The sequence below is a fragment of the Pavona decussata genome, unplaced genomic scaffold (assembly GCF_977016875.1).
Source record: "Pavona decussata unplaced genomic scaffold, jaPavDecu1.1 SCAFFOLD_765, whole genome shotgun sequence".
In the NCBI taxonomy this organism is placed as follows: Eukaryota; Metazoa; Cnidaria; class Anthozoa; order Scleractinia; family Agariciidae; genus Pavona; species Pavona decussata.
In genome coordinates, this window is record NW_028145916.1 from 211463 (window position 1) to 225030 (window position 13568).

General features: G+C 38.5%; 1 protein-coding gene across 4 annotated transcripts; it reads left to right on the forward strand.

The window, feature by feature from the left end:
- Nucleotides 1–910: 910 nt before the first annotated feature.
- On the forward strand, nucleotides 911–12541 carry LOC146448729 (uncharacterized). 4 transcript variants are annotated; one of them, XM_085102382.1, is made up of 3 exons: nucleotides 911–8888; nucleotides 9523–9665; nucleotides 10451–12541. In XM_085102382.1, exons 1-2 carry the CDS (start codon nucleotides 8775–8777, stop codon nucleotides 9622–9624), a joined length of 216 nt encoding a protein of 71 aa, XP_084958508.1. In that variant the 5' UTR covers nucleotides 911–8774; the 3' UTR covers nucleotides 9625–9665; nucleotides 10451–12541. The 4 variants fall into 4 exon arrangements, 2 of the variants coding, with proteins under 2 accessions (XP_084958508.1, XP_084958507.1); XM_085102381.1 differs by having other exon boundaries at nucleotides 9523–12541; XR_014860914.1 differs by having other exon boundaries at nucleotides 912–9665; nucleotides 10451–12533.
- Nucleotides 12542–13568: the final 1027 nt, after the last annotated feature.

Here is a 13568-nt window from a genome sequence, read left to right on the forward strand (position 1 = left end):
ATAGTTAAACTATGTTGAAACTAGTTAAGATCTTACCTTACACTGAACTACGCTGCTGTACAAGATGGCGAATGAACCAGCCGCTGTACAATGACGTCATTATTATTATGGATCAATGAAAACTCTGACTGTACGATGTACAGTCAGTGTACTATTAAATCATTGAGTAGTTACACAGGTTTCCCAGCTTTTGCGTACAGGCTTTCAAATCATTTCACCAAATTTGGCACGAGTGTTTGGTTTCCAGGGAAACACATTGGAAAGCCAAGGACTGAGAACTAGCCAGAATTTTAAAGCATTGAGAAACATATATATCATCTCTATCACATATCACAATCTTGTTGAGTAATTTAAGCAGATTTGATCTATTATATATCCTCCGTATACAGTATCTTGTTTGTTCAGCGTTTTCTAATTTTTATTCAACATAGTTGAAGTACTCTATTTATCCAGAGCCGGCGAGTTCCGTTTTGATCATCTACAGTTTCCAGCATGGCGTTCACTCACATCAACGCACTAACACACTGTGACTTCAGAGTAGCGGTAAGTGGGTTTGTAGAACATTTATTAAGTGAACAATTCAACTACAAGAGCTTTTTTACATCCAACTTTATTCATTGTAGAGGCTAATTTTCGACTTAACGCATTCATTGAAAGGCAAAATTTAAACGCTACTTTATTTTCTTAGAAGTTTTCTTAGTGCCCCATTCACACCAAGGTTTAAACACGTTTAAAAGCTGTTTAGTTAAACAGTTAAAATTGTTTCGTTCATAAAAGCTGGTTTCGGCGATTTTTGTGGACTACAGATTTAGTACAAATGAAAGCAAGTTAAAGTTTACTTGCATCCTACGTCAAAGCGCACGGTTCAGCTTTCTCTCACCAATTTTCATTTTGTTAAACCTGGTGTAATTAAACATGCTTTGTGGTGTGCATAGGGCTTAAGATAGTCCTTGTTCTCGTAACTTACTTATGCTAGAACAATTATTTTCCTAAATAACTTTAACGGCTTGTTTTTCTACGCACAAAAATAGAAGACTTTTCGACTGCGCTGCGAAAAGGCGACGATTGTATTTATCGCAAAAAAAAGGTGTGAAACTTGCACTCCGCCGCGTATTTAACCTACGATCAGGCGGGTTTTTTTTGTCTGGAAAAGGGGATGAAAAAAACTTTTCCCCTCCTCTCCCAAACAAAAAGGCAAGAAGGACCACCTGATCGCAGGGTACAGCGTAGTCTAGTCTCAAAGTTTTCAATCTACGATTCAGCTTCGCGTTTACGGCTCACGCCAAACAGGAAACGTCAAGCCGCTGCTTGTTCTAAAATGCATAAACTTGTGTTTCTCTAACTCACCTCTCTCTTTTTCGTGTTTGCTCGATAGCTGTTGCCGACTGGGTGAAGATAAGCTTAAACCAAAAAAGCTTCATTTTTTTTTTCATCAAAGAGAAAACTTCAGCCGGCCTGGCGTTTGCCGTTTGCTGTAAAGGCGATGCTAAATCTCTCTAGTATTCGCTGACGGCCAACTTAGTTGAATTGGCCATCGCGTAAATATTATCGTGTAAAATAATTAATGGAGGTATTTGCAAAACTTCACAGGGTGCCAACGTTTATTTCTGTTTTCCTTGTTATTCAGTAAGGCCTTCGATAAGTGTTCGTCCGAATTTACCTTTCCATTTTTTTTTTCTCACGCAGATTTATCCAGATGGGCAGTCACTTTCTGAATCGTGCGAACTAAGTATTTTGCAATCAATGCTAGATCCGGAAGAAGCTTCCAAAAATCAACTTAACTTAAATACGTATAAGAACGAGCTTTCGAAATCTTTTCTTGGAGAGGGGGATCGGTTGACGGTGATTGCGTTTGACAAATCAAACGGTACTCCCTGTGCTATTGCGATGTTCAAGAAAAACACTTATGACCCTTCTCTTATGGAACCTCTACCCTTATTACAAATTCACAGCGGCATATTGCAGACAACCCGTAAAACTATTTGGGAATTAAGTTATTGTATTAGAAGCGTCGACAAAAAAGGAAAATGTCTAGGAGACATCTGCATCGCAACAGGTTTAGAAGCGCTGCATAATCTAAATTTAAACGCGCGACGCCAATATACCGTGAACGTATGGCTTCAATTGGCAGGCTGTTTTAAGAATAAATCGGCTCTAGGTCTTTATTTGTCGTACGGATTTGAAGTCGTCGCAATGTACCTTGGCTCCGTTTTAATGGTCCTTAAAGATTTAGATAATGTTTCGATCGATCGAGCAGTTCGCCTCGTAACACAGAAAACCGAAGCGACCTATTTACTACCAGTGTTAAAAGAAAGAGCCGATTTTCGCGTAAGTTCACCTGCCCACCAAACTCCAACTGTCCCCGCGGAAGAATCTGACGTCGCAGCCTCGCAAACAAGTACCATTACACAGGCCAGTGGTCCAACGGATGCTGGTGAGGAAATGTCTCAGGTAAAAAGACGCATCATAAATTCATATCAAACACTCGAAAGTGTGTTTCATCAGATATCCAAACACCTCGAAGTCGTTCAAAAAAACTCGGCTGCGCTTCGTTTTCTCAGCTTACTTCTTAGCCTTTGGATATCTGATGAAACACTCATCCTCGTGTTTGATATATTACTTCATCTGAGAACGATGATTATTCTAGAAAGTGACGCAGGCATACTCGGAAAAAAGAAATCCGAGTGCTCCTATCAGGAGTCGAACCTAAGACCTTCCGATTACTAGTTCGGATGCTCTACCACTGAGCTACAGGAGACTCGTGGGAGCTAAGGCCATTAAACTAGGTTCATGGGACAAACATCCTGCATACTGCAAGGATTTGAATGTCGAACGTGTGGGATATGAAAGGAATGTGATGGTATATTTCCAGCCTGGTGAATGAATGAGAATGATGATTATTCTAGAAAGTGACGTAAGCATACTCGGAAAAAAGAAATCCGAGTGCTCCTATCAGGAGCACTTCTTCTATAGCTAATTCGCGTAGCCCGCACTCCACGATTTCCAATAACCATAATATTCAATTCAGGTTCCTTGCGATGGTGTGTTTGTCATTATTCTCCTCAAAACTATGTATAACAAAACAATCATTTCATTCGGTTTTTCTGATATCCTAAATAATGGAATAATTGTTTAATATAGGAAAGTCCTTATCATGGTCATGTGTCTTAAAGTTGTTTCTCTCTGCCACCTTTCCAGGAAATAGAATCTCCACCGGAAGACGATGACGACAACGATGAGGAAGCTACATCTACACAGGACCATGGGAGTGAAGGGGCAGCTACCCGCGCCGCAGACGAAGAAACTCTACCAAAATCCATTCGGTTGGCTACAGGATGTCGGACACGTGCAGATTTCGCATTATATGTTTCTGATTTAAAATTTCGAACTTTCATAGAGTCCGCTCGATGCGAGAGTTCATTATCAGTTAGGCCTTCAATTTCAGATTCTACGGAAGCCGCTATGATTGAAAATATTTCTTCGATGATAACGCATCTAAGTGATCTGGAGACCTATCATGTCTTCTTACAAAATCTACAAATTGCGAAGCAAATCGATGTTTTAGGCCGCTCACGAAACGTGCACTGTCTAAGTGTGGCTTTTGATCTTGCTAACAATCGCGAAATCCACCTAAGTTACAACTACCTCAGAGAACTACTGACACTCTCATGGGCTGTTTACCGCTTTCCAGTTTTAAAGCAAGTCGATTTAACCTGGAGGCATGCCTTGCGCGTAATTCCCGAAGTCGCTTCGTTTTTGGACAACAAAATCACCAACGACAATAGCCTTCTCCCTTCGAATGTCCGCACAGCGCAAGATAGCCGTTACGAATCTGCTTATCTGCGATTATGTCTACAATATCCACCCGATGAAAATTTTGGGGATGGAGACGGGCTACCGAGTTTAAAAATAACTAAACTTCACGGTCTTTTTGTTCAAGATGAACCATGCCGAGACGAATCCATAACGAAGGTAGTGGGTAATCAATATCCCGAGCAATTTCGTATTTTTCATGGTGCTCTGACAACCTTTGTAGAGAAAAGAAGTCGGCTTTTAGGATACGACACACAAGAAGCACCGCGCGATCCGGGAAGAAGTGACTGTGATGTGGATCAGAGGTATTGGCGAGAGGGGCGTAATTTTTTAGAAACGCAGCTACGTCAAATAAGAGGTTCAATTGCCATCGATAACGCAAATATTCTCGCTGACTGCTACGGCGTCGACTTGTATGACCGATTATTAATAGACATTCGATCGGTTTTCGACAGCCAAAATCCTCCTTCAAATATTCAGCCGTCTCTGGGAAGGTTCGAAATAGCATCTCGTGCACTCGCAACAGGCTACGCTTTTCCCACTCCTCGCTACTTTTACAATGAGCAGTTACATGCAGCTTTTCAAACCGCAATCAGAGAAAGACGCGGGGCGTTTGGCAGGGAGGCTCCGTTTGTAAATCCTATTTTATGCAGAGAAGCGCGATACGCTCTAGAGAGGAGAAAACAGCGACAAAGGAGACATGCCTACGTAGAATAAGTGGCTCTAGCAAGTGAAATATTGATTCTAGAAAACAGCGCTAAAAATTCGGCATTTATTTTTATTTCAATATTCTTGGCTTAGTTTGATAGCCAGCTCTATAAGCTTTAATTTGATATAAGGGTGTAGGTATCTACAGTTTAAACCGGACTCGCTACATCGCTTAGACTCGAGACACCTCTGAAGGTATAAGGTAACCTTAAAAATAAAAAAACAAACTTTTTACATGACGGTCAATGGACACTTCGATTTTCATTTTAATTTGTCTGTCAAACAGAGTCGACTGTCGCTCAAATTATACAAAACAATCATCATCGCGTTGGAGAATGCAAGAGCTAGTAAAAAAAAACCCCAGCATTTCGACAGGTATGTAGCAAATAAAGTCATTTTAAATGCTATCTATTGCAAGTAGGATATTAGCGTTTGATTTCAATTAATTATTTTCTTTTGTTTTCTTTTTTCGCAGGAAGAATCACCTTTTTTCGGGACGCTTTTGCTGAAAATTCTTACTTCTCTTTACGAGCCTCTCTTGAAATAATTTATACTTACGCATCGTTTCGGAAAATATTCTACATCTATTTTTCGGTCGTTTTCCCCGCTAACAACAAACAACAAAACTTTATTTGATTAAAATAACAACAAGAATGGCTGGTCCCGCAAACAGTTATAAAACTAATCGCCGAGGGACAAGACGAATACGGGAACATTATTTTTACCAAAGTCAAAAGAGCTTATAAATACAGATATGGAGAAAAACAAAAAGGCTTAACGTAGTAACAGATTTAAAAGAATTTCCACTAGTTTAAACAATAAAAATAATAATAGTAGTAAATGGAACAGTTATTTAGGTAGTCCTGCATTTTTAATAACCATCGGGATTACAAAAACCTTAAAAAAAGTTTTAACGTTCACATTTTAACAGAAAATAGTTTTAAGCGTGGAAAATAAACGCGTTAGTTTCTGCACACCTTGCGTTTATTACTTTAATTTCTTAAGAGTTTTATCTTTATTATCCTCGCGAGGTTTTTGTTAGCGACGGACTGTAAGCTTGAAAATAATTATTATCGTTAAACATAAAAACTGCACGGGTCATAAAAGCTATCTTCAGAGGTCTCCTGTACAATTTCTAAAAGGCTGTACAAGAGACATAAACCTGGAAAATGGACAAAATGTTTTAAAGTTGCATACTGACGGGTCCTTAAAATTCCACAAATCACAAGACTCATCTTGGCAACGACATACATTTTTGCATTCTTTTCAGTGATTTTTTTTTCTGCTGTAAGGCTATATATTTGTAATCTCATTTTTCGAAATAATTGAGGTCCAACGATCGCCGGGTCGACCAATGCGAAAACGAACATCTATTGATAAGACACGTGACGTAAGGGCAATTCTGAAGAGTTTTATGTGGTACGTAAACGCAAACTCTTTGGTCCCCTAACACCACAGCATATTAAAGACTTGGTTATTGCCAAATACGGGAAGGACATGTATATCACACGTTTTTATTTACTAGTAATACGGAAAGGACATGTTCCTGAAATATAATAATTATTAAATTAAATGGTAAAAAGTTTTTGTGTGCAAATTTGTCTCACTCATTTCCGATCGCCACGACCACTAAACAGGAACGCACTGCGATGAAGTATTTTCCAATGAGGACACCGTGACGTAAGGGCAATTCTGAAGAGGTTTATGTCGTAAGACAGACGGAAATTTTCGGCCTCTTATTCCCCAAGAGATTAAAGACCTTGTTATTGCGTAAGACGGAAAGGACATGTTCCTGAAATATAATAATTATTAAATTAAATGGTAAAAAGTTTTTGTGTGCAAATTTACAAGTAAGACAATTTTTTTTATTTTCCATTACTTTTAATTCCATTCCTACTTTTTCCATTTTTTTAAAATCAATCACAAGTATAACTTCTATTATATTCTTTTCGATTCCATTCTATTGCTAATTGTATCTAAATTATAAGTGAAATGTATATGAACCATAACGAAAAGGTTTATGTTGTACTTAAAAGGAAACTTTTTGTCTCACTCATTTCCCAGGATATCACGGAGTGTTTTCCGATGCGAAAAAATGTAATCCAATGATAGGACACCCAGACGTTATGGCAATGCCCTCGGCAAGAAAGCAAGAACAAGGAATAATCCACATTCAAATATCGCCACGACCACTACACAGGAACGCACTGTGATGAAGTATTTGCCAATGAGGACACCGTGACGTTAGGGCAATTCTGAAGAGGTTTATGTGGTACGTAAACGCAAAATCATGGGCCACTGAATCCACTACAAATGAAGGACATAGTCATTGCTAAATACGGGGAGAATAATTATAGGTGAAATGTATATGAACCATAAGGAAGTGGTTTACGTTGTACTTAAAAGGAAACTTTTTGTCTCACTCATTTCCCAGGATATCACGGAGTGTTTTCCGATGCGAAAAAATGTCATCCAATGATAGGACACCCAGACGTTATGGCAATGCCCTCGGCAAGAAAGCAAGAACAAGGAATAATCCACATTCAACGATCGCCACGACCACTACACAGGAACGCACTGTGATGAAGTATTTGCCAATGAGGACACCGTGACGTTAGGGCAATTCTGAAGAGGTTTATGTGGTACGTAAACGCAAAATCATGGGCCACTGAATCCACTACAAATGAAGGACATAGTCATTGCTAAATACGGGGAGAATAATTATAGGTGAAATGTATATGAACCATAAGGAAGTGGTTTACGTTGTACTTAAAGGGAAACTTTTTGTCTCACTCATTTCCCAGGATATAACGGAGTGTTTTCCAATGCGAAAAAATGTAATCCATTGATAAGACACCCAGATGTTATGGCAATGCCCTCGGCAAGAAAGCAAGAACAAGGAATAATCCACATTCAACGATCGCCACGACCACTAAACAGGAACGCACTGCGATGAAGTATTTTCCAATGAGGACACCGTGACGTAAGGGCAATTCTGAAGAGGTTTATGTCGTAAGACGGACGGAAATTTTCGGCCTCTTATTCCCCAAGAGATTAAAGACCTTGTTATTGCGTAAGACGGAAAGGACATGTTCCTGAAATATAATAATTATTAAATTAAATGGTAAAAAGTTTTTGTGTGCAAATTTACAAGTAAGACAATTTTTTTTATTTTCCATTACTTTTAATTCCATTCCTACTTTTTCCATTTTTTTAAAATCAATCACAAGTATAACTTCTATTATATTCTTTTCGATTCCATTCTATTGCTAATTGTATCTAAATTATAAGTGAAATGTATATGAACCATAACGAAAAGGTTTATGTTGTACTTAAAAGGAAACTTTTTGTCTCACTCATTTCCCAGGATATCACGGAGTGTTTTCCAATGCGAAAAAATGTTATCCATTGGCAAGACAAGCACTGTGATGAAGTATTTGCCAATGAGGACACCGTGACGTTAGGGCAATTCTGAAGAGGTTTATGTGGTACGTAAACGCAAAATCATGGGCCACTGAATCCACTTCAGATAAAGGACATAGTCATTGCTAAATACGGAGAGAATAATTATAGGTGAAATGTATATGAACCATAAGGAAGTGGTTTACGTTGTACTTAAAAGGATACTTTTTGGCCCACTAATTGCCCAGGAAATCACGGAGTCTTTTCCAATGCGAAAAAATGTGATTCATTGATAAGAGACCCGGACGTAAATTCAATTCCTTCCGACTGCTCCACATTCAACGATCGCTGCGACCTCCAAACAGGAAACCACTGCCATGAAGTAGGACGTCTTTCCCAATGAGGGCGTAAGGGCAATTCTGAAGAGGTTAATTTGGTACGTACATGGGCCACTAAATCCACTTCAAATTAAAGATATCGTCATTTCTAAATACGGGGAGAATAATTATAGGTGAAATGTATATGAACCATAAGGAAGTGGTTCACGTTGTACTTAAAAGGATACTTTTTGGCTCACTCATTTCCCAGGAAATCACGGAGTCTTTTCCAATGCGAAAAAATGTTATCCATTGGCAAGACAAAGTGTTTCTCATTCCATGCCCACGACAAGACAGCAAGAACAAGGAAATCTTTTCCAATGAGGACACCGTGACGCAAGGGCAATTCTGAAGAGGTTTATGTCGTAAAACAGACGGAAGTTTTCGGCCACTTATTTCGCAAGAAATCTATTGCTATGTATCTTATATTTGTACTATGACATTGTATTTAACGCGGCAAGCATTATAAGTGAAATGTTCATGAACAATTCCCAGGAAATCAAGGACTCAAGGAGTCAAGGAGAAAAAGACGACCGTTCGATAAGACGCTCGGAGGTTTTGGCAATGCGTTCGACGGTCCGAGACGAGGTAATACAATTTTTTCCCTTCCATTACTTTTCATAAATCACAAGTATAACTACTATTCTATTCTATTCTATTCTATTCTATTCTATTCTAATCTAATCTATTCTATTCTATTCTATTCTATTCCATTCCATTCCATTCCATTCCATTCCATTCCAGTCCATTCCATTCTATTCTATTCCATTTTATTGCTATGTATATAAATTATAGGTGAAATGTATATAAACCATAATGAAGAGGTTTACGTTGTACTTAAAGGGAAACTTTTTAGCTCACTAATTGCCCAGGATATCACGGAGTGTTTTCCAATGAGAAAAAATGTGATTCATTGATAAGAGACCCGGACGTAAATTCGATTCCTTCCGACTGCTCCACATTCAACGATCGCTGCGACCTCCAAACAGGAAACCACTGCCATGAAGTAGGACGTCTTTCCCAATGAGGGCGTAAGGGCAATTCTGAAGAGGTTAATGTGCTACGTAAACGCAAAATCATGGGCCATTAAATCCCTTACAAATAAAGGATATAGTAATTTCTAAATACGGGGAGAATAATTATAGGTGAAATGTATATGAACCATAAGGAAGTGGTTCACGTTGTACTTAAAAGGATACTTTTTGTCTCACTAATTTCCCAGGAAATCACGGAGTCTTTTCCAATGGCAAAAAGTGCAGGACAGGCTGTTTCTAATTCCATGCCCACGACAAGACAGCAAGAACAAGGAACTCTTTGCCAATGAGGACACCGTGACGTAAGGGCAATTCTGAGGAGGGTTATGTGGTACGTAAACGCAAAATCATGGGCCACTGAATCCACTGCAGATTAAGGACATTGTCATTTCTAAATACGGGGAGAATAATTATAGGTGAAATGTATATGAACCATAAGGAAGTGGTTTACGTTGTACTTAAAAGGATACTTTTTGGCCCACTTATTGCCCAGGAAATCACGGAGTCTTTTCCAATGCGAAAAAATGTGATTCATTGATAAGAGACCCGGACGTAAATTCAATTCCTTCCGACTGCTCCACATTCAACGATCGCTGCGACCTCCAAACAGGAAACCACTGCCATGAAGTAGGACGTCTTTCCCAATGAGGGCGTAAGGGCAATTCTGAAGAGGTTAATGTGCTACGTAAACGCAAAATCATGGGCCATTAAATCCCTTACAAATAAAGGATATAGTAATTTCTAAATACGGGGAGAATAATTATAGGTGAAATGTATATGAACCATAAGGAAGTGGTTCACGTTGTACTTAAAAGGATACTTTTTGGCTCACTAATTTCCCAGGAAATCACGGAGTCTTTTCCAATGGGAAAAAGTGCAGGACAAGCTGTTTCTAATTCCATGCCCACGACAAGACAGCAAGAACAAGGAACTCTTTTCCAATGAGGACACCGTGACGCAAGGGCAATTCTGAAGAGGTTTATGTCGTAAAACAGACGGAAGTTTGCGGCCACTTATTTCGCAAGAAATCTATTGCTATGTATCATATATTTGTACTATGACATTGTATTTAACGCGGCAAGCATTATAAGTGAAATGTTCATGAACAATTCCCAGGAAATCAAGGACTCAAGGAGTCAAGGAGAAAAAGACGACCGTTGATAAGACGCTCGGAGGTTTTGGCAATGCGTTCGACGGTCCGAGACGAGGTAATACAATTTTTTCCCTTCCATTACTTTTCATAAATCACAAGTATAACTACTATTCTATTCTATTCTATTCTAATCTAATCTATTCTATTCTATTCTATTCTATTCCATTCCATTCCATTCCATTCCAGTCCATTCCATTCTATTCTATTCCATTTTATTGCTATGTATATAAATTATAGGTGAAATGTATATAAACCATAATGAAGAGGTTTACGTTGTACTTAAAGGGAAACTTTTTAGCTCACTAATTGCCCAGGATATCACGGAGTGTTTTGACAGGTTCGTGATGACTCGCTTGGTGAATGCTTGCCTTTATGCTACCCAGATAAAACTAGAAAAAAGAGATAAAAAACAATGTAAGTAGTGTCTCGTGAATAGTAGAAATTAAGTGAAATGTTTCCGTGAATAACAGAAATGAGATTTTACACTTACCATTAAGCTCTCAAGGCCTCCTTTCTGCCGTATTGACAACAATGACGTCGCCGAGACAACAAAAACGTGATATTTATTTTTTTTAATAAACGCTGGGTAATATGTCTTAATAGTCCATTGCTGTATTTATCTGAATTGTAATCAGGGAACCGTAAGGGTTGATTTCCAGTGTCGCGTAATTTTGGCGTGTGCACATGCGTAAAATTTACGTTCGCAAATAACACAGAGGCAATGCGTGAAAGGTCGCTCGTAGACGTTGAACCTCGCTTAACTTCTCCTTTACGCTCGGCACTTTTGCCTCTCTTTTCCTTAGCAATCTTGTCGATTACTTAAAAGAAGAGACGTAATATAGGCAAATGATTATTGTAAATTTATTCTTAACAAGTTTTATCAAAAGAACTGAACTACTACGAAATGTTAGTCTCAGTTATATTTTTGGTTGAGTCGTTTATTGGTTTAATTTTAGAGGGATTAAATAGAAACATTTTAACTGGAAGTTTACCTCATACGTCTACTTTAAATAACGGAAAATTATACCGTCGAAACACTATCAGCATTAAGTCAATGAATATTAAAGAGGATGCATGGGAAAACGACCAAAAAATTTACCACCGTACATTATCTGCTGTTTGAATGGGAAAGGATACAGAGGCTTTCTTTCTACCCGCCAGCAAATATTTGAAGGCTAAAAAGGATTTTATGTTTGTCCTATACTGAAGACAACCGTTTGTTGAACGTCTTTCAAATATTGTGAACTGAGACCGACTTGATTAGGATAGCTCAGAATAAAACGTCTTTAAAATGAATATTCCCATAATCGCTTATATACCATCTGCCATAACTCTGCCATAACTCTGTTAGTAATTACCAAATGTTTTACCGTGTGACATTAGGACGCAAAAGAAAGAATGACCTCGCAATCACAAGCATATACAAATAATCAGAGCCGATTCCACAAGTGACTGCCTTTAAAAACCCTAATTTATATAAAGTTTGTAAACCTTATTTGAATCATAACGCCTTAACAAATAGAAGTAAGAAACCATCAACCTCCATCAACAAGTCCTCGGTCTAATATTCTGCCACCTGTAAAGCACGCTCGGTAAAACGTCTCTGCTTAACCACAGCTCAAAAATAATTTATTACTTATTCGGCGCAAATATCTATATGAATATATTCAAATGCGCCTTACAAGTTACATTAAAATAATAATAAAATAATAAAACTAATATAATAAAACTATCCAATCCTTATATAACATATAAGCTAAAACTAACACCGAGTCAAAAATGTAAATTAAGGCTGCAAACACTCTATTATATCAGTGCATCAAGGACGTCACAATAGAGTCTGGAAACCTATTGGTAGCGCTCTATGCTGACGTCACAACAACGAATAGAGATGCTTAATTCTCACCACCCCACACGTCGCAATGTTCTTTAAATTTGAGTGTTTGAGTCTTTTAGTCGATCAGTGGACATCTCCGGCATTACTCAGGTCACAGAGAAGGCACGTTGGGCTCTGGCCTAAGTCGAACGGCCATCCAATGCACCCCCAGTCCTGACTGAACGGCTTGACTTAATCCTCCTGAGGGGAAACAAGCCAAAAACACATTCCTAAGAATGATAACGATAATGATATGATAAGAGATTGGGTCAGGAAATTAATCCATTCAACTTGCCAGCTGGGATTAAATTTAACCCTCTGGTTGTCAAAATGCCTGAATCTGCAGTGAGTTTACTGCAATCAGTCACGATTCAGCCTCATTAGGGCCTAAGAGTGTTGAACATCCAATTTCTCCTTGTAATTTCAAAGACTATTCAACCCCCCAGGTCATGAGAATTAAGATTTTTATCAGCCAAGGTGGATTTTTTTTCTGATCTTTTAAACAACCAACACTCCCTAACCACAGTGTGGGGGCAATTAAGAGAGGAGAATTGGTTCTTTGATTCAATTTATCAGTGGACATATATGTATTCGAGACTTCAAATGGCCATGAGGTTCCATTGGTGGGAACAATTAATTTAGAACTTATTAATAATTATAATAATAATCAACCCTAACACTCATGAATGCAGTTCATTAAGAACTTTCAAACTATTTAAACTGACTACTGAACTCAACTAACCTTCCAGTCCAGTTGATCATGCAAGCAGTGGGTCCATCTCACCCAGAAGGCACGTAGCCCTGGTGGCCTGCTTCTCGCGGCATGAATGCACCCCAGTCAGTCAGTGCTGAGTTGACGGCTTGACAGAAATAAATCCTTGTCAGAGGCTGACATCTGTCAGGCTGCAGACAGTCACAAGCAAAGCAAAACATCAAATCTGATTCTCATTAATGACTTTTTATAAGTGTGACACTGAGACTTTGGAGCAATACAAATTGAAGATGGCTTTGCAAATAACAGAAAAATAAATTTTAAAAAAAAAAAGAAAAGAAAACACACCCAAATTAATGATGGTGACGACGACGTGATGGCAATATGAGACTGGGTCGAACATTTCGACCCAGTTCAAGACTGCAATCAATGTCTGCTTTTCTCAAAATAGATCAATCTTCTGTTGTCAGCTGCATGATACACTTAAGCTGAA

Excerpts from the sequence above, each read along its gene's own strand:
- LOC146448729 (XM_085102381.1), top strand. The coding sequence starts at position 8,775 with ATGTTCATGAACAATTCCCAGGAAATCAAGGACTCAAGGAGTCAAGGA. Across the intron at positions 8,889-9,522 it reads GTTCGACGGTCCGAGACGAG|GAAATCACGGAGTCTTTTCC; the intron begins GTAATACAATTT and ends CTAATTTCCCAG.